At 45.4% G+C, this 19,103-nt stretch overlaps 1 protein-coding gene across 1 annotated transcript; it reads right to left on the bottom strand.

The window, feature by feature from the left end:
* Positions 1-70: 70 nt before the first annotated feature.
* LOC109755074 (protein FAR1-RELATED SEQUENCE 5-like) lies at positions 71-1,576 on the bottom strand. Its single transcript, XM_020313959.3, has 3 exons — positions 766-1,576; positions 402-498; positions 71-83 (listed from the first exon to the last, which is right to left on the bottom strand). The coding sequence occupies exons 1-3, from the start codon at positions 1,574-1,576 to the stop codon at positions 71-73; spliced, it is 921 nt and encodes a 306-aa protein (XP_020169548.3).
* Positions 1,577-19,103: the final 17,527 nt, after the last annotated feature.

The raw sequence follows: 19,103 nt of genomic DNA, 5'->3' as shown, positions 1-19,103 counted from the left end.
AAATAGCATAGGTTATTTAGACATGACTCGTGCGACCACTTTTATTCTTCTAACCAACCAAGCTGCTTCTCTACGCCCGATTCCTGAACAAAATATAAAAAAATTGGGCGAGAAAATATAGTCGGTGCAATCAAATTGGCAACATAACAAAACAAAAAGGTAGCAACTCACTTCTTGTTCAGACTACATGTAGCCTTGTTATGACCCGGGAGACTACACAAACTGCACAAATGACCACTTTTCTTCTCTGTAAAATCTTTTGGCCTACCATTCTTTGTAACGTCGGGGCCACCCTTCGACCGCCCCTTCTTAGGTGCACCCTTCGTCGAAACTTTCTGAGGATCACCAATACCAGGCTTAACTTGTTGGCCTGACTTGCCTCCTTCTTAAGCATAGCATACCTTCTACTTCCTATAAGTTCCTCCTCTGAAATCTTTTTCTGCGCTATTATGTTGTCCAGACACTTCATCAACTTGTCGAACAAGAAGGGATCATTTGCTGCAACATGAGCAGCTTCTGCGGTTTTAATGGTTATTGCACTATACCGTTCTCTCTCCAATGGCCCTGACCAACCCCATCCAAACATATCACTCTTCCGCTGCACAGGCAACCCATCTCTCGCATGTTTGGACAACCGATGCAGGACAAAACACTTTGGTATTTCAGTTAAGTTCAGATGATGGAGAACAAACAGAATGTGTTTGCATGGCAGCCCTTTCCGAACCATCCTAAGACAACTGCATGTAATAGTTTCTTCTGAGTTACCTGGTTCATAAACAACATTGTACCTGAACTTGTGGTTATCCTTCCATGTCACCATGAATGTCTGACGCCCAATTCCCACGAGCGTCTCAAATATCTCCAGCTGACCCATCTTATGCAAATCATCTTGCAGGATGTAGAAATTAGCAGGTGTGAATACTTTGGCGGCATGCTCCTCAAGGGCCTTATATTCAGTAACCGACGGTGGTTCCTTCTGGAATGGCTCGCAGTCATCGTACGCCTCGTTCTCACGCAGGCGAACTATACAGTTCTCATAATGCACCACCAAATCAACAATTGTCATACCGTAGTCCAGGTGAAGGTGAAGGCAGGAATTGAGGCTTTCACTCCTCTGGTTACTTCGCATACCAAGGAAAAAACCATCGGAAAGATATGAAGCTGCCCAAAGTCTACTCTTCCTGTACATCCTGTCAAGCCACTCTTCAGTTCTATCCGTCTTCCACTTATCATAGAAAGCTTTCCATCTCTGCTCAAAGTTCGCTTGAGAGGTGGCATAGTACAGGAGCGATCTGAACTCATCCAGTGACTTGTAATGCAGGTGCCTCTGCATATTTTTCTCGATATGCCAGGAGCAAAGACGATGGAAAACATCTGAAAGGACAGTCCGAATAGCCCGGATCATTGCAGCGTCACCGTCTGTGATTATTGACTTTGGCTTCACCTGACAGTTTGCCTTCATAAATGTCTGCAGCAGCCACACGTATGTCCCTTCCGTCTCGTCAGCAATGATGGCACAACCAAACACTATGGTGCAACGGTGGTTGTTAACTCCGACAAAGGGGACGAACGGCATACCGTATCTGTTCATCTTATACGTGCTATCAAACACGACCACATCTCCGTAGTCCTGATAGTCCCTCCGCGACTGTGCATCACACCGGAACATACTCTTCAGTCGCCCTTCCTTGTCACGCACATACTCAAAAAAACTCAGGGTCCTTCTCCTTCCTGCTCCTCATAATGCCAACTGCCGTCTCTGCATCACCCTTTGCAATGAGCTTCATTTTTTCTCTGCAACAAAGATTGTAAATGTCCCTCCTGATAAGCCCGCACTTATCGTATGAACCGTATCTGCTGATGAAGTTGTCCATTTTAATATGCTTTCTTATCCCGGCCGCTTCCATCGCCAATATCTCGGCCCTCTGGCCATCTCCAATCCGTCTGTGTGACCACAAAAAACAAACCTCGTCGGGCCGAGCCATCGCGTGGTTGTGATCATCCACGAATGATGCGACGAACGAAACGCCACGTTCTCTGTCCAGCTTCACCACCATATGTGCACCGCAGTCGCAACGAGTCTCTGGTCTAAGCCTGCGCTTGCGGCCCTCCATGGTTATGAACTTGCTCTGCCTTCTCCCTGCCGTGGAGCAAAGAAACCGCCGGTACCGTATCATTCCCGAAGCACCTCGTTTCACCTTCTGTTTCCTGATGCTAAACCCGTGCTCTCTGGCGTGATTGTTGTAGAATATGTATGCATCCCCTTGCGACCGAAAGGTCATAGCCATGACCTTCCAATGTGTCTCAAGCATCTTCAGCTGCCTTTGAGCCTCCTCAATATCGATCTCTCCCTCATCGTGATCAACGCTAGGACCATCTGACTCCTACAACATTCATTTGAAAATATATATGTCAATTACTATCATTTAAATCATAGTATTGATCGATGTACAACATCTATCAACTAACCTGGCTCAAGTTATCTGCAAATGATTCCTGCCAACTATGTTGCACATTGTCAACATCCACATCTTCCTGCAAATTTGTACACAAAGATATATAGTTAGCCATGCCATACTTTGCAAATTCAAAAATAAAATCAAAATATACGCCACTTACGTTTTCACTATTTGCGCCATGTTCATTATTATGAAAATCATCCGGAGGTAAGATATCATATGACGAGACGGAATCATTGTCGCTGCTCTCATCATCTTCGTTCAAATTTTCGTTATCAGTCTTAGTCACCTTATCAGTATTATTCTCGTCCCTCCCGAATGCGGATTCTTTCTCCATGTCAACACGCCTAACTCATAGAACTGCAAAACATTTGAAGTGTTGATTACAACAAGGACAAAAACTCATGTTGGTTTGCAAAAAAAGAGAAAGACGTGTAATCCATGAACCCAGCAGCTACCATGAATTTTTTCTTAATGCAATGGTTCAAACAACACTTTTTAGTGTTGTGTGAAACAACTAGTTGAGGTTGCCCAGCGGTGTGTGCATATTGTGTGATGTCGTCATGAAAAAAATATAGCGTTCTTTAAATTAAGCCTGCCCTCCACTTACATCCTAAATTCACCACTTAACTAGCCCTAACTTCCATCCATCATGCCCGCTAGGTTTAGATGACAAACCTTGCCCCGCGGTGTAGGCGTCGCCGGCGTTCGACGACGGCAGCTGTCCCCGCCTTGAATCTAGCAGCCGGCGACGTGCACGACTAGCCACCGACCGGATGTTTGGCAGGATCCGCGACGGGGGGTGGGGAGAGTGGTGTGGAGGCGGCGTGGCACGTCGGGCCCTTCACGTCCGGGCGGTGGATGATGACGGTGAGATGCCGCGACGCACGCCATTGGGACGGCGACGGCGGCGTCTGACGGAGTCGGAGGGCGGCGTCGGACGGGGTCGGAGGGCGGCGATCCGCGGCGGCGGCGATCGGATGGGGCGGGCGAGTAGACGGGCCTTCACGTCCGGGTGGTGGACGATGACGGTGAGATGGGGCGACGCACGCCGTTGGGACGGCGACGGCGGCGTCGGACGGGGTCGGAGGGCGGCGTCGGACGGGGTCGGAGGGCGGCGATCGGATGGGGCGGGCGAGTAGACGGGGTGGGCGGGCGAGTAGATCGTGCTGGCAGTTTGTTTGTGTTTTTTGCATGCACGCGGTCTACGTCCACCACCCACAACTGTATAATACGAGGTGGGCATACCCTTCTTTCGTATGACCATTCTGTCCTTCTACGGTTTGTTGGGGGTCTATCGAAGCAAGCCCCTTTTCCTTTTCCTTTTGCGATGGAAAAAGAAGACGTGTCGCTTTCACAAAAGAAAAGAGGACCCGAAAAGGCTTGGCCGAGCTTACTCCTTCTAGAACATTTGACACATCCATCCGCACACATCGACGAGATGACCAAACCGACCCAAACAAAACAGTGTCGCCGCGTACGCGCGTGACGTGCTGGGAACGGAATGGTCGAGAGAGTTGTACACCGTCCCCAATTGCGTAGACGCGTCGGGCCTCGCTGCTTCGCTGCAAATTCGATCGTATGCGAACGTTCGCTCAGAACTGGAAGGCCGAGGCGCGTAGCGGTGCGTCTGTCACCAAGCGGCGAATGGAAACCGCGTCGCAGCGGTTCAGGGATGTGACGGTCGATCAGAAGCGGAGCCGTGCGTGTCTACGCATGGCCGCCGTGTTCTGGCCCAGAAAAACGGCGTCGCTCGCCGGGTGTGACCGGCTGGCTGCCTGACCGCTTTCTCTAGACTAGAGGAGTCTAGCTGGCTGACCGAACGGCGCGTACCATCTGTGTACGCATCCCGGGCCTCCGGCGGATGATCTGCGCCGATGACAAGCTACTTCTGCCTGTGCTGCCTCTTTCCTGGTTCAACGGATGCATACGTGGTCTGGAAACGGCAGCGGGCAACGTGGCATGGCACGGCGCGCGACACACATTCCCGGTCATGTTTGTCACGCAGACTGCCAAAGGCCCCAAGGACTTGACCTCGGTCCTCCTATAGTCTGTCGTGAGAAGGACGGGCACGTTTGGACTGGACCACCATGAATCACATTGCCGTTTTCCCTCTTCCATCCACTCCCGGACCGCGTTGCAACGGGACGATCACGCACGCCGCCGCGCGGGATACGGACGCATACGTCCAACGCCACGGCCCGGTGCAAGACAAAGGGCCGACCTGATTAGTCTGATCCCTCTGCCAACGGCTACTGTTCACCCATGTTACCCTTGCTCGTGCGATTTGTGGCCGGCTGGCCGCGCTGGGGGTAGAGTGAGTGACGATGGCCACGTGATACCAACGGCAACGTCAACGAAATAATGTGACGTAGCAGCTGCTGCCTGCCGGTACTGGTACACTTGCACCGCACGGGGCAATACCGTGGCGGGGCATCGCGTGATATCTACGAGAGCATCTGCAGCCAGACTTAAACAAATTCAGCCCTTCAAATATTCGTGGCCGCACCCGGGCGTGTCCACATGCACTGACCGGGCACCACCCATATATGCCATTCTGTATCTACGTATCTCATATCCTGGCGCCTTATATCCATACTATTCATGCACACGTTAATTTATCCCACGTGATTAACGACGGACAACAAAATTAAACTGCAAAGTAACACAAAATCGGCTGCAAACGGACATAACATACTTCACCACATCCAGAAGATCATAGTTCGTCCACGGACAAGTTCATAAACTTCTACAAGTAAAAACGATGTAAACATTGAGGGGGAGGGGGGCCGGAATCACCACTTCCTCGCCGGGCCTTTGCCCTTCCGGTCGCCGGCGCAGCTGTGGGCGTCCACGGCTGGCAGAGTGTCTTGGTCGTCGGACGACGAGGTGCAGTTGTCCCTGCTGTCGGAGTCGAAGTCAGGGAGGACGATGAGCCCCTTCATACGACAGACCGTCCCCGTCCTGCTCCCGCTTCAGCCTTGCCACCCGAGCCTTCTCCGACACTGCCTCCTTCGCCTTGCGCTCCGACTGCTCAATAGCTAGTCGGAGCGCCTTGGCGTTCTTCCGTGGAAGGCGGCGAGCGTCCGTCTCCGCCGTCGTGAGGGAGCGGCGGTACACCTAGGTGAGGAGACGCGTGTCCTCGTCGGCGTCCGGCTCCGTCCTGCGGCGGCAGCCTGCGGATTACGCCGCCGTCTTCCTCTCCCGTGCACGCTGCCTCTCGCGGCGTGCGGCACGCGCTTTCGACTTCGGAGTGCGCGTGCGGGCCGGAGGCGCGGGCATAAGCACCCAACGTTGACCGCGTGTGGGAGCGGCCGATGGGGAAAGGAGACGACGCGGGGCCGGCGCAGACTATGCGGACAGCGCGTTAGTGCGCGCGGGTCAGAGGCGCGGGAACAAGCACCCAGTGTTGGCCGCATGTAGAAGCGACCGACGGGGGAAGGAGACGACGCGGGGCCGTCGCAGACTGTGCGGACAGGACGTCGCTGCGCGCGGGCCGGGAGGGTCCAGCTCCGGCGTCCGCGCTGTGCCAGCGCGGGATGTGCGGCGACGCTCCAGATCCGGAGCTGCCGCCGGTCTCCACCTTGGCCCGCTCCAGCGCAATGCGGAGGGCCATCTCCTCCTTGTAGTCGAGCTCCTAGCCGAAGTCGTTGCCGGAGCTGCTCATTGTGGTGGATGCGATCGGAGAGGGTGAGGGAGAGGAGTGGACGGCGTGAGAGAGGGGGACATAGTGAGCTAGGCTTTGAGCTTGCCGCTCGGATTGGGGTTTTTTGTGTGGTCTATGGTGGGCCGGACCTGACAGGCGGACGCGCTAGGGTGTTCCCGGACCGCCCCATATCCGCCTTATATTTGGGCTGGATATGAGGAGTGTCGGTCAGTCCGGACATTTGTCCGCAGTTTGAGAGGTCCGGTTGGGTCGACTTTTTGTAACGCCTGTCCGGGCGTTTGAGACGGGTACGAGAGGCCCAGCTGTAGATGCTCTTAGACCTGATTGTTTCAAGATTTGAAGAGGATTTGAACTCTCTGCTGCATGAAAAATTATTTTTCTGCGCCTTCTTTGGTTAGCATATATGAATCCTGATATCTCTAGATGCAGATTTGGAACCCGACACTATTAGGAAAAACCCTAGTAGTGATGCGGGTTTTATTGCTACTAGATGACCCGTTGCGCCAATGGCGCAAAGGGCGAGAGCAAACCAAGCATTGGAAGCAAGCTCGTCAGAATATTTAGTCATAAGGAAACATATACTTAGATACGATGCTGATGCATAGCATTATAAGAAGTTTTGATATCCATTTACAATGCTTTCAAAAAGCAAGCAACATAGGCAGAGATGCCTCGTATAGATAAGCATACATAGTTTGAGCAGAGAAGATTTCTTAGGCTCTTAGGCCGATTGTGGTCTTCTGAGGGTGTGCATGCATGAATAAGCAGATTTGTTGTTGTTGGATAATGCTTGCATGGGCATTCCTCTGAAGGACTTGTCATTTCTTCTTTCATCCAGATCCTCCATACGCCAACAATGAAAGTTTCCATGAACAGGGGTTTGTGCCAAATTTGTTTTCCCATGTGCAACATCTCAAGTCTGCATTCAGAGTTTGGCCAAGTCACCCCAGAGAATTGCCAGGGTTCCTCGGGAGGATTATCACACAGCAGGCATGTATAGTCATTAGCAACTCTGTAGTGCCTCCTGCGTAGCATATTTCTCATATTCAGCCTGTCAGCCAAGAGAAGCCAAGCGAACACCTTTCCATTTCATATTGCACCTGGCTTTCCAAATCCAGTTAACGCAAAATCAACCGACATCTCTCTGAAGGAAATGAATAGTACCTATTTGTGAGAATGCTGCTGGAACCCCAACTTCTCATATGAGGACTGTAGAAGGAGCAATGTATGAAAGAAAAAGGAAGTCAAAGTTAGCAGAGAGAAAGAAAATATAAGGAATGCATCTATCATGCCTCATGCATGTAACTTCTCATAGTAAACTAAACGAAAAGCTGGCAAGCAAACTTCATTCAGCATAGCAAGGGGAGACCAGGCAAACAGAAAAATGAGGAATACGGTAACTGACTACTAATCCATCAAACAGTGAATTCCAGACCTTTGTTTCAATAGGAATATCCACGTCATGGACCAAAAAGAGGGCACAGATGATGAGCTATATCTAGGAATGAAGCAAATCACGTTAGAAAAGAAACCATTCCGAGTTCATTTCTCTTGCGCACGCACCAATGAAATGGAAAATTGTTGTGCTTATGCCCATGATCAAGCCTCTCGCACATATATAAAAGCTACAATGAGACCTAAAGGGAGGGAAGCTGGAGGAGAAAGGAGAGAGATGACCTGCGTCGCGAGCCTCCTGTAGTGCAAATGGTCGTCGTGGCATGCTATGGGCAGTGCTCAGAGTACTCTCAACTCCGGAGAGAATTGCTCAGAGTAATCCAAACTGGTACAAAACAATACATAAATTGTTTGCGTCGGTATATGATCCTTACGGTTTGAGAAGAGTTCAAAACTATCTTACGAATTCTTGCAAGCCTTCCTACTCTACTGATCATGTAAAATCTGTGAAATTATTACAAGTATTTTTTTCTCTAGAAATCTCCAAGTTGATGTTTCAAGATGAGGAGTTGGAGACCATGCTGATGAAGTACATTATGGAAGAAAATAAGCCCATTCCACTATGACTATCTACATTATGCAATTCCCATCAAGTAAAGCAGAATGATTTAAACAACCTTCTATCAGGCTAAATTTGAGTTCTTGCATTCCTTTTATTTGACTCACACTTGCCTGCTGCTCTTAGCTAAAATGAGATTGCCTACTACTCTTAGCTAAAAGGAGGTGATTCGAATATAAGCACTATTTCTTCCGGCTATACAAATTATTGTGGCCATCAAGTTAATTCATGCACTCAACATTCTACGACATACATGATCTAACTGTTGTCAGTACAGATGCTATCATAGAGTTATCTACAAAAGCTAAATAGGATTAAACACAAGACAAAATAAAAGTTTGTCACACCAAATCCCTGTCATGTAATCTCTTTCTCACTTTTAACTTCAAACCAACATCGAAAACAATAATAATCTAAAGCAAAATTAAATCAGACTCATTTGTTCATCGACACAGAAGCAAATAATTCACCTAATACTAAATCTAACTAAAAGGACTAACTGTAATTAATTGGCTAGACTGCTCATCGAAAGAAAGCTCTGCATAAGAAGCAGACCTTGCAAAAACTTGGGATTAATCAGGTGGATCTAAAACAAAACATGTCCTTACCTCCTCCCGCAGTCCTGCTCCAACCCCTCGTGTATCTCGGCACCTTCTCACGTTAAGACTATGCATTGCCTAAATAAGCACTTGTGTCAAATACTAAATCAAGAATAAAAAGGACAAAAAAGGAAAAGGGAAGGTGATATACATGAATGGACTCACCTACATGATTGTCGGTAGACCTTAATGGAGGCCGCTTATTTACTTTCAAATTGAAGAATGACCATCTTCACACCACACATATAACTAGAAAAATTAGAATCAACACACTTCAGCCTGTGCATTATATCCAGCATTAAACAGAGGAGAGGGCCATGAAGAAACACAATAAAGGCAAATTAAATAGGAGAGGTTCTGCTCTATGTGCATGGACAGTGAACACAGTTCGAAAAACACAACATGCTGCAAAGTTCGTAACTAATGTACAACTGAAAGGCATCGCTATTCCATGAGAACAAATCAGTACGGTATGTATGATAAAACTGAAAGGCTGCAACTTTCATAACCAATGTATGATATGACAAAAACCAGTTGGATCAAATCAAATAAATATGTAGGTACTTTCGTAGAAGCTTAAAAGTAATATGAGGGTGTTTAAATTGTGCATGGACACTTGGACAGTGAACATAGCTCGCAACGCATCACATGACACAAATTTCACTTGATATCAGCCTCCTGTAAGAGCGTAAATGAGAAAAGTGCATAGAATATTTAGGAAGAGAGGGCCGTATTCTGAGTTTTTTTTAACATGAGCCGAGGAAAAAAGTTATAGTACACATTCCCGGCATCCTCTTCTTTCCTTTTTCCTGTGTGCATTAGTACATTTTTCTATATATAAGGGTCTCTAGTTCTCGCAATCAAGCAAAAGTGAGAAAATAACACAATGGAAGAAGCAGATAGACAACCGCCTATGATTTTTTTTGCGTGGCTATTGTCAAAAAGGTTTTCAAAATGTGAAATGAAAAAAATATCAATGGTACCATGACCTGAATTAAGTGGCAGCATGAATTGGTGCCTGTGAAGCAAGAGTGAAAAATCAAGAACCTACAAACAAAATCTTTTGGATAACATGTGTGCATTACATGGTTGCAAAGGGTTAGAGGCAAATTACCTGTCCTTGACTAAGAACTAATTGACAAGCTGCTGCAGCTGCCATACACGCCACAGCTAAATACATCCACACAGATTGTAGGACAGCCCATAGGCACCTGGGTGCCCAAAAAATATGTCCAACATAGTTAGCATCAATTAGCAGGGGCTGAAATAAGCAGAGTGGACTATACACAGAAGTAAAAGGCAGTTTATCATTGGGAAATCATTGGGTCTGGGCATGTGAAAATACCCCATGGCTCTGGAGATGAAGGATGGCTACAACAATCGAAAGAAAAGCATGTAGCTTTGACATTCAGTTGTTTCAGCAATGCCCAAAGTATATGATATAAAGTTATGTGAATATCCAATCCAACCCTGCAAGCGTTTGAAGGAACATGAGTTGGCTCCAAATGATATAATTTGATAGGGGATCTTACAGTCCTCAAGTAACTCATTTACATGGTTTCCAAATCTTGGGGTACACAATTCTAAAATACGTTCAGTTAGAGCAGCTCACATGCATCAATAACATCTCCGTGTTGGCATCAGAAGCTATTTTAATGGGCAAAAAATCCCCAAATAATCACATGGACAAAGAAAAGCTATTTTCATGGAAGGAAATGCACAGCGACATGATCTGGGTTAACATCATAGATATTGATAGGCCACATGAACATAGAGACGCCCATGGTCTCCCACATCAAACATGCCATCATGGCCGTGTGAAGAGGCTTAATTTCCCTTGTGGCCACGATATGCAAGAATTCCATCTGCTCTTTCCATAAATGACAGATCTGATCAGAAGTACTATTATGTACCTTGTTCTCCTATGCACCAAAGTTTGACAAGCACTTCTGTATGACATGATTACCAGTAAGGTCATTGACAAGATGTATGAAGCCTGGTTGTAGGGCCGAAATAATGAGCACTATCTGCTTCCTGACCTTAACAGTCTCTATCAATTTCTGAACTTCCCTTGTCCTGAAACATATCACAGCCAAATCAGCACCAATCATTTGCACTTATCTGGACAAGGACTGACAATTACATCAAGGTGATACAAATACAACTGAACCAACACCAGATAATTCAGTAATCAGTCCTATCAATCCCGAAGCTATGCATGCCTAGGAAACGAATATGTGTTTAATTTCTATACACACTTGAAAGCACAAGTGCTCCCTGGGTGATTTTGGTAATTAATGTCAACATATCTCTTGTTGGACTAACACCTTTACCTAGTATGTTTCAGACAAGTTCAACAATGGAGTGGCATGGACTAAAGGATGTGGAACCCCTTCAAGATGCTAAGGACAAAGGATTGGTTCAAGCTCCAAGATCAAGACTCTACATTTTCCATTTTAGTGATCCAAGATCACATTGAGTCTATAGGAAAAGCCAATACTATCAAGAGGGGATGAGGTGTTGCTTAATGAGTTTCTTGCTCCACAGTGCTTAGTGATATGCTCCAAAACCCTCAACTACTTTCTCACATCCACATATGTCCTAAACCATAAGTCTAACTCGGCCCTACCGATTCTTTCTATCCGGCGTCACCGAGTTCAGATGTCATAGCCACTGCCACAAACCCTAGGCAAATCGGTCTCACCGATAGGGATCTCGGTCTCACCGAGATGGGATCGTAATCTCTCTGTGTATGTCCATTATCAAAATCGGTCTCACCGAGTTTGAGAAATCGGTACTGCCGAGATTACAATGCAAACTCTCTGGTTAACTTATTACCAAAATCGGTCCTACCGAGTTTGTGTAATCGGTCAAACCGAGTTTGCCTGACCAACTCTCTGGTTAGCTTATTACCAAAATCGGTCTCACCGAGATTACGTTAAGCCCTAACCCTAACCATATCGGTTCTACCGAGTTGCATGTCGGTCCCACCGAAAATCCTAACGGTCACTAGATTTGCTAAATCGGTCCGACCGAGTTTATCAATTCGGTCCCACCGAGTTTGGCAAGTTGTGTGTAACGGTTAGATTTTGTGTGGAGGCTATATATACCCCTCCACCCACTCTTCATTCGTGGAGAAAGCCATCAGAACAAACCTACACTTCCAACTTGCTGTTTCTGAGAAAGAACCACCTACTCATGTGTTGAGGCCAAGATATTCCATTCCTACCATATGAATCTTGATCTCTAGCCTTCCCCAAGTTGCTTTCCACTCAAACCTTCTTTCCACCAAATCCAAATCCTGTGAGAGAGAGTTGAGTGTTGGGGAGACTATCATTTGAAGCACAAGAGCAAGGAGTTCATCATCAACACACCATTTGTTACTTCTTGGAGAGTGGTGTCTCCTAGATTGGCTAGGTGTCACTTGGGAGCCTCCGACAAGATTGTGGAGTTGAACCAAGGAGTTTGTAAGGGCAAGGAGATCGCCTACTTCGTGAAGATCTACCACTAGTGAGGCAAGTCCTTCGTGGGCGACGGCCATGGTGGGATAGACAAGGTTGCTTCTTCGTGGACCCTTCGTGGGTGGAGCCCTCCATGGACTCGCGCAACCGTTACCCTTCGTGGGTTGAAGTCTCCATCAACGTGGATGTACGATAGCACCACCTATCAGAACCACGACAAAAACATCCGTGTCTCCAATTGCGTTTGAATCCTCCAAACCCTTCCCTTTACATTCTTGCAAGTTGCATGCTTTACTTTCCGCTGCTCATATACTCTTTGCATGCTTGCTTGATATGTATTGTGAGTGTTAAACTTGTGCCTAAACTCCACTCTAACTTAAAGAAGTTAAAAACTGCAACTTTTGGTACTTAGTGTCTAATCACCCCACCTCTAGACACCTCTTCTCGATCCCTTTCAATTGGTATCAGAGCTTTGGTCTCCATTGCTTTGGTTTAAACACCATTGGAGGAAGATGGATGAGTCTACTTTGGGGAGTCTTAGACATAGAGTGCCTATACTTGATGGAGAGTATTTTCATGAGTGAAAAAATGAGAGGCTTATGATTTCCAATCAATATCATTTGAACAAGTACATTGCTAGCCCTTGTGCACCTCATGTTGATCCTATGCATCCTACCCTTGATGAGTCAATTGACATGATTCGCAATCTTAGAACTGTTAATCTTATCACTAGAGGCTTGCCTAGAAACTTGATTGGATGTTTGCCTACTCTTGAGTGTGCCTACACTATATGGAAATTTCTTGAGGAACGATTTCCAGATTATTCCTTGAAAAATTTAGATGAAATTCTCCATAAGTCTATTGCCTTGAGTAAGATGAATTCTAGTGACCCTATGTTTGGTGATTGTCTATTTGAGCTTACCAACCTCATGCGTGCCAAAGGAGATGTTGGAATTATTAGTGATATTATTTCCGAAGCTATTAAAATTCATAAAAAGGATCATTGTCAAACTCACTCTAACGAATCACCCTCTCTAGGAATTGATCCACCACATGACGATGTTGAACATGGATACTATGATGAGGATGATGATAGTGACTTTGATCTTGATGATGCAATGAGACACTTTGGTCTTATGGCAAATCTTCGGGGATATATGGCAGGAGGAAAGGAATGGGTTCTTGATAGTGGATGTACCGATCACATGACCGGAGATAAAGATATGTTTCGTGAGCTTGCTGAAAACGATGGTCCTCGAAAGTATGTCACTTTCGGTGACCATTCAAAGGGTAAGGTGGTTGGCCTTGGTAAGGTGGCCATCTCACATGATAGCTCCATACAAAATGTCATGCTCGTTGAATCTCTTGGATACAACTTACTTTCAGTATCTAGACTTGCAGATTTCGGTTTCAATGTCCTATTTACTGAAGTAGATTGCCAAGTGTTTCGTAGAGATAATCATAAAATGGTCATTACCGGTGTACGTAGAGGTGATCTCTACATTGTTGATTTCACTAAAAAGGTTCAACCTAGAACTTGCTTTATTGCTAAATCCTCTAAAGGCTGGTTGTGGCATAGAAGACTAGGTCATGTTGGTATGCGAAACCTTGTCAAGCTTATTAAAGGAAATCATATTCTTGGAGTTAACGATGTCATATTTGACAAGGATAGACTTTGCAGCGCTTGTCAAGCAGGTAAACAGGTTGGAGGAAGGCATCCCGTGAAGTACATCATGACCACAAGGAGGCCACTCGAGCTACTTCACATGGATCTTTTTGGTCCCAACGCTTACAAAAGTCTCGGTGGAAATTCTTTTGGTCTAGTTATAGTTGATGATTTTTCAAGATTTACGTGGGTGTTCTTTCTCGATGATAAATCGCAGGTCCAAAAGATCTTCAAAAACTTCGCTAGGAAGGCCCAAAATCAATTTGAAGTGAAGATCAAGAAGGTTCGGAGTGACAATGGAACGGAGTTCAAGAACGCAAATGTGGACACCTTTCTTGACGGAGAAGGGATTTCACACGAGTTCTCGGCTACGTACACACCTCAACAAAATGGAGTTGTTGAGAGGAAGACCCGGACGCTCATCAAAATGGCGAGAATGATGCTTGATGAGTACAAGACGCCGAAGCACTTTTGGACGGAAGCGGTTGAGACAGCTTGTCATGCAACAAATCGCTTGTATCTTCACAAGCTACTCGGCAAGACGGCATACGAGCTTCTCACTGGTAACAAACCCCAAGTTGGATACTTTCGAGTATTCGGCTCAAAGTGCTACATTCTTGATAAGCATCGTCGTTCTAAATTTGCTCCTAAGTCTCATGAAGGTTTCCTACTTGGTTATGGCTCAAACTCTCACACATACCGTGTCTACAATAATTTCACCCGAAAGGTTGAAGAAACGGTAGATGTGAAGTTTGATGAATCTAACGGCTCGCAAGTAGAGCAATTGCCAATTGATGTAGGAGACAAAGATCCCTCGGAAGCAATTCTAGACTTGCCTATTGGCAAGATTCGTCCAACGGAGGTGAAGGAGAGTACCTCGTCCGTCCAAGTGGAAGCTTCTACCTCACGACAAGGTGAACCAAGAGTTGATACAGAAGCATCCACAAGTGGGACACACCAAGATGAAGAAAACGAGGAAGTGCAGCAAGACGAACGCCAACAACCTCCTTCTCTACCACGACAAGAGAATAACAACGTCAACAATGAAGAAGGCCAAGAAGAAGAACAAGATGAAGAAGATGTTCAACCAAGACCCAAGCAAAAGCTTTCATGAGTTCGAGCAAGAATTGCTAAAGATCATCCCATCGAGCAAATCTACAATGATATCCAAACCGGGAGAATCACTTGCTCTAAAACTCGTTTAGCTAACTTTTGTGAACACTCTTCATTCATATCTAGCATTGAACCTATGAAGGTTGAAGAAGAATTGGAAGATCCGGACTGGATAAATGCCATGCATGAAGAGCTACACAACTTTGAGAGAAATCAAGTTTGGACATTAGTTGAGAAGCCCGACAACAACCACAACATCATTGGTACCAAATGGGTGTTTCGCAACAAGCAAGATGAAGATGGACAAGTAGTTCGCAACAAAGCACGTCTCTTCGCCCAAGGCTACACACAAGTCGAAGGTATGGACTATGGTGATACTTATGCTCCCGTTGCTAGACTTGAGTCCATTCGCATCTTACTTGCCTATGCTAATCACCATGATATCACCTTGTACCAAATGGACATTAAAAGTGCTTTTCTAAATGGTGAAATAGAGGAGGAAGTTTATGTTAAACAACCTCCCGGCTTTGTTAATCCTAATAAACCTAATCATGTTTACAAACTTCACAAAGCCCTTTATGGTCTTAAACAAGCTCCCAGAGCGTGGTATAAATGCTTGACCAAGTTCCTTATTGAAAAAGGCTTTGAAATTGGAAAAATAGATTCTACTCTTTTTACTAAAAGGGTCAATGGAGAACTATTTGTATGCCAAATCTATGTTGATGATATTATATTTGGTTCTACTAACCCTCATTTTAGTGAAAAGTTTGGGAAGCTAATGTCGGAGAAGTTTGAGATGTCTATGATGAGTGAACTCAAATTCTTTCTTGGTTTATCATGCTAGAAACTTCCGTGTGCAGCCACAAGCTATTATGGGCTTTAGCATAGTTGAGTAGGTTGTGTGAGCTCTTGAAGAGGTAGACTAGCAGATGTAGGGGATGTAGGTGGTACTGTCTACCCGGAGTAGAGAGTTAACGCTTCTGAAAGACTGTGTCTCGGTCATCCGTTTCTCAAACACCATGTAGTTCGAGAAATCCAACGGAGGAGATCGAGTCTTGTGGGGAAAAGTGCGCAAACCTCCGCAGAGTGTACAAACTAATCATGGTTAGCCGTGTCCCCGGTTATGGACATCTTGAGTATCTAGTACCTGGATTATCATGTGAATCTCATCATCATGTTACTTAATTTAATTTGATTGGGGTTAATCATGTTCTTAATTGGGATTGAGTTGGAGGAACCTTCTCAATGTTTAACAACCACCATGATATTTAAATAAAATTTATTCCTTTGAAGTAGGGAAAAATTGGCTTTACGCAAAACTGTAACCATAGAGCCTTCTACCAGCCAGATATGCATGTAGTATAGCATTACTCTGTTCATTACTCTCTATGTGTAACATTGCCAGCATATTCCATGTGCTGACCCGTTTTCGGGCTGCAACGTTTCATGTTGCAGAATTTTCAGACAACGAGTAAGGTGCCTTAGGTCATGGTTCTATACTCAGTGATGCCGTTGGAGTTGATGGACTCACTTATCTTCCAAGCCTTCCGCTGTTATCGTTTTTAGATGGCCTTAAGCCATATTTATTGTAATAAGTTCTCTTTTGAGACATTTGTTGTAATAAGTGTGTGATTGCTACTCTGTTATAAATCCTTCGAGTACTGTGCGTGTCAGCATTACCGATCCAGGGATGACACTGATGCACAGAGACTTGACCGTCTGAGGTCTGGTCGCTACAATCCTACACTTCAAAAAGTCTGATATTGAAAATTCCAAGAGTATAAAAACTTATTAAGCGCAAAGTGCGTAAAATTTCAATATTGACCCACAATCGTTTCTTAAAACTATGTACCGGTCCCTCTGACGCTTTTTGTTTATCGACTTGGTACTTGCACTTTCAGTTTTATAATTGGGTCTCTAATATTTGACATCTGAGTCCTTTATAACAGTAAGAAAGTATCACCCTATTCCCAAAATTTGCTCAGAGCCCTGCTACCATGTTGGACTGGCAAAGTACGCATCAACTCAAATGGGCTTGCGCCGAAAATTGCTTACTTCAGAAGTGCTGAATTTGGGGCCAAAACATTGGTTTGCAAGTACTCCCTCCGTTCCAAAATAGATGAATCAACTTTGTACTAACTTCAGTAACTTTGTACTAACTTTATACTAAAGTTAGTACAAAGTTGAGTCATCTATTTTGGAACGGAGGGAGTATAAGTCAATATAACCTGGTAGCATGGTGCTAAACGTTGGCATGTCAGAATCTTACACGATCCTCCTGTGGTAAAATCTCAATCAATAGTAACATGCTTGGACTTATGGGTAAGGGCTTCTTGCTGGATATAATAACTATGCGTTCTATGTATTTTTGAAATAAGCGGTGCTATAATTATACTATGCACTGCAATTAAAATACAGATCAGTGCTATAATCACTATAACCAGGAACCACAAGTAACAGATCACTCAAGATGTGCACTACAATACATCACACTGATATTTTCTTTTGGTTGCTCACTTGCCAGGTCTCACTACTTGCTTATTCTGTGCAAGCAGATTACACCACATCCCCATATACTTGATCATCTAGTTCCGTATCTAATGGAAAGCAAACACACCGATCTAGTTGAATGGAAAGCATGCAGGCAAGTGATGAATCTGAACAACAATACACGAATTCAGTATCATGAAAGAGTTACTCCCTCCGATCCATATTAACTGTACTAAACCAGCGACAATTAATATGGATCGGGGGGAGTAGTAGGTTTGGTCATGAAAATTTGATTACCCAAATACTTTACATGGTGACAATGCAAACTGTAAGGAGATTTTGAAAATGCGAGTTTATGTATAGTTGATGACAAATACACATGTATAGCACATCAAAAGCAATACTAGCCACACGGAGACTTTGGGATTTAAAGCAGAAAGCAAGCATACCACATTAGGATCAATAGTCGTCAACTCTAAAATGGTGGCGCCTGACAAGCCTTAAGCACAGAGTCATTGCTGCCACGATAGTTAGCAAAGGAGGCACCATAGTCATCGTGACCATAATAATAACCATCATAAGGAAAACATTCATCACAATCCACGTAAGCTTCATGTGTACAGGTACCAAAACCACCGCGACCAAGCCTGATAAATGCTGTTTTTTTTAACCGGGCATTACCCCTTTCCATTACTCTCATAACGAAAATAACATCAGTTCGAAAGACCCAGGAAACCTAGAAAGGGGAAGCGGGTTCAACGCATCACTGGGAAACCCACGGTGAGCACCCGTCATCGTGCAGCCCTCCATGGGGCGAAAACCCAGTGACACCTAAGAAGCTACGACCAGAAAAGTTTTAGCCATTACAAGCCTGATTCAGATAGGCCATCCACACAAAAGCTCGCGCAGGAGCATGAACCACTCACATAACCAAACTAGTTTTTACCAAAACGCCCACTTCATGCGCCATGACCGGGGTACAGGAGCCAAAGGAAGCGCGGGTGGAGGGAAGAAGCACTACATCCCGCCCTTGGCCACCTGATCTTCTCCAACTTTCACCCGCTCCGCGTCGCATCTCTCGGTGCTGCACAGATTCTCATCATGTTCGTGGCGTTGATCCTCAGCATCTTCGATCCACGCTCCATCGCCTCGCGATCTTCACCCGACAGTAACCCTGCCCAATAAGATATGTATCCACAAGCAGAATATACCACATCAAAAGGAGACTTCAACTCTTTGAATTCAAAGATTCTTTTGATAAATGCTGTTACCAACAACGACATTCTCTCAAGCAGAGGAGCAGTCCCAGAAACATCAGCTAGTTGCAAGTATACAAGACATGGGGCAGAAATACGCATGCGGGTGTGCGAGCGATAAACGTCTTACCCTTGTCGAGGGCGACATGTTCACGTTATATACCAGGGGAACCAAAACCCTAGATGGCTTTACATGCGGTTTGAGAGAGAGATAAGAGAGAATCTAAGATACATCTTGAGAGAGAAGAAAGGAGGAGATGGTTACAAGAATATCTCCATACAAACTACCTCCTAGCCTTATCTCTAATATGTACCGGATAGATATCTCATGACACATATATGTACTGCATATGATGGTGTTTAACACCCCCCCTTAAT

This window comes from Aegilops tauschii, chromosome 7, assembly GCF_002575655.3.
Source record: "Aegilops tauschii subsp. strangulata cultivar AL8/78 chromosome 7, Aet v6.0, whole genome shotgun sequence".
Taxonomy (NCBI): Eukaryota; Viridiplantae; Streptophyta; class Magnoliopsida; order Poales; family Poaceae; genus Aegilops; species Aegilops tauschii.
This window is presented reverse-complemented; position numbering and strand designations above follow the sequence as displayed.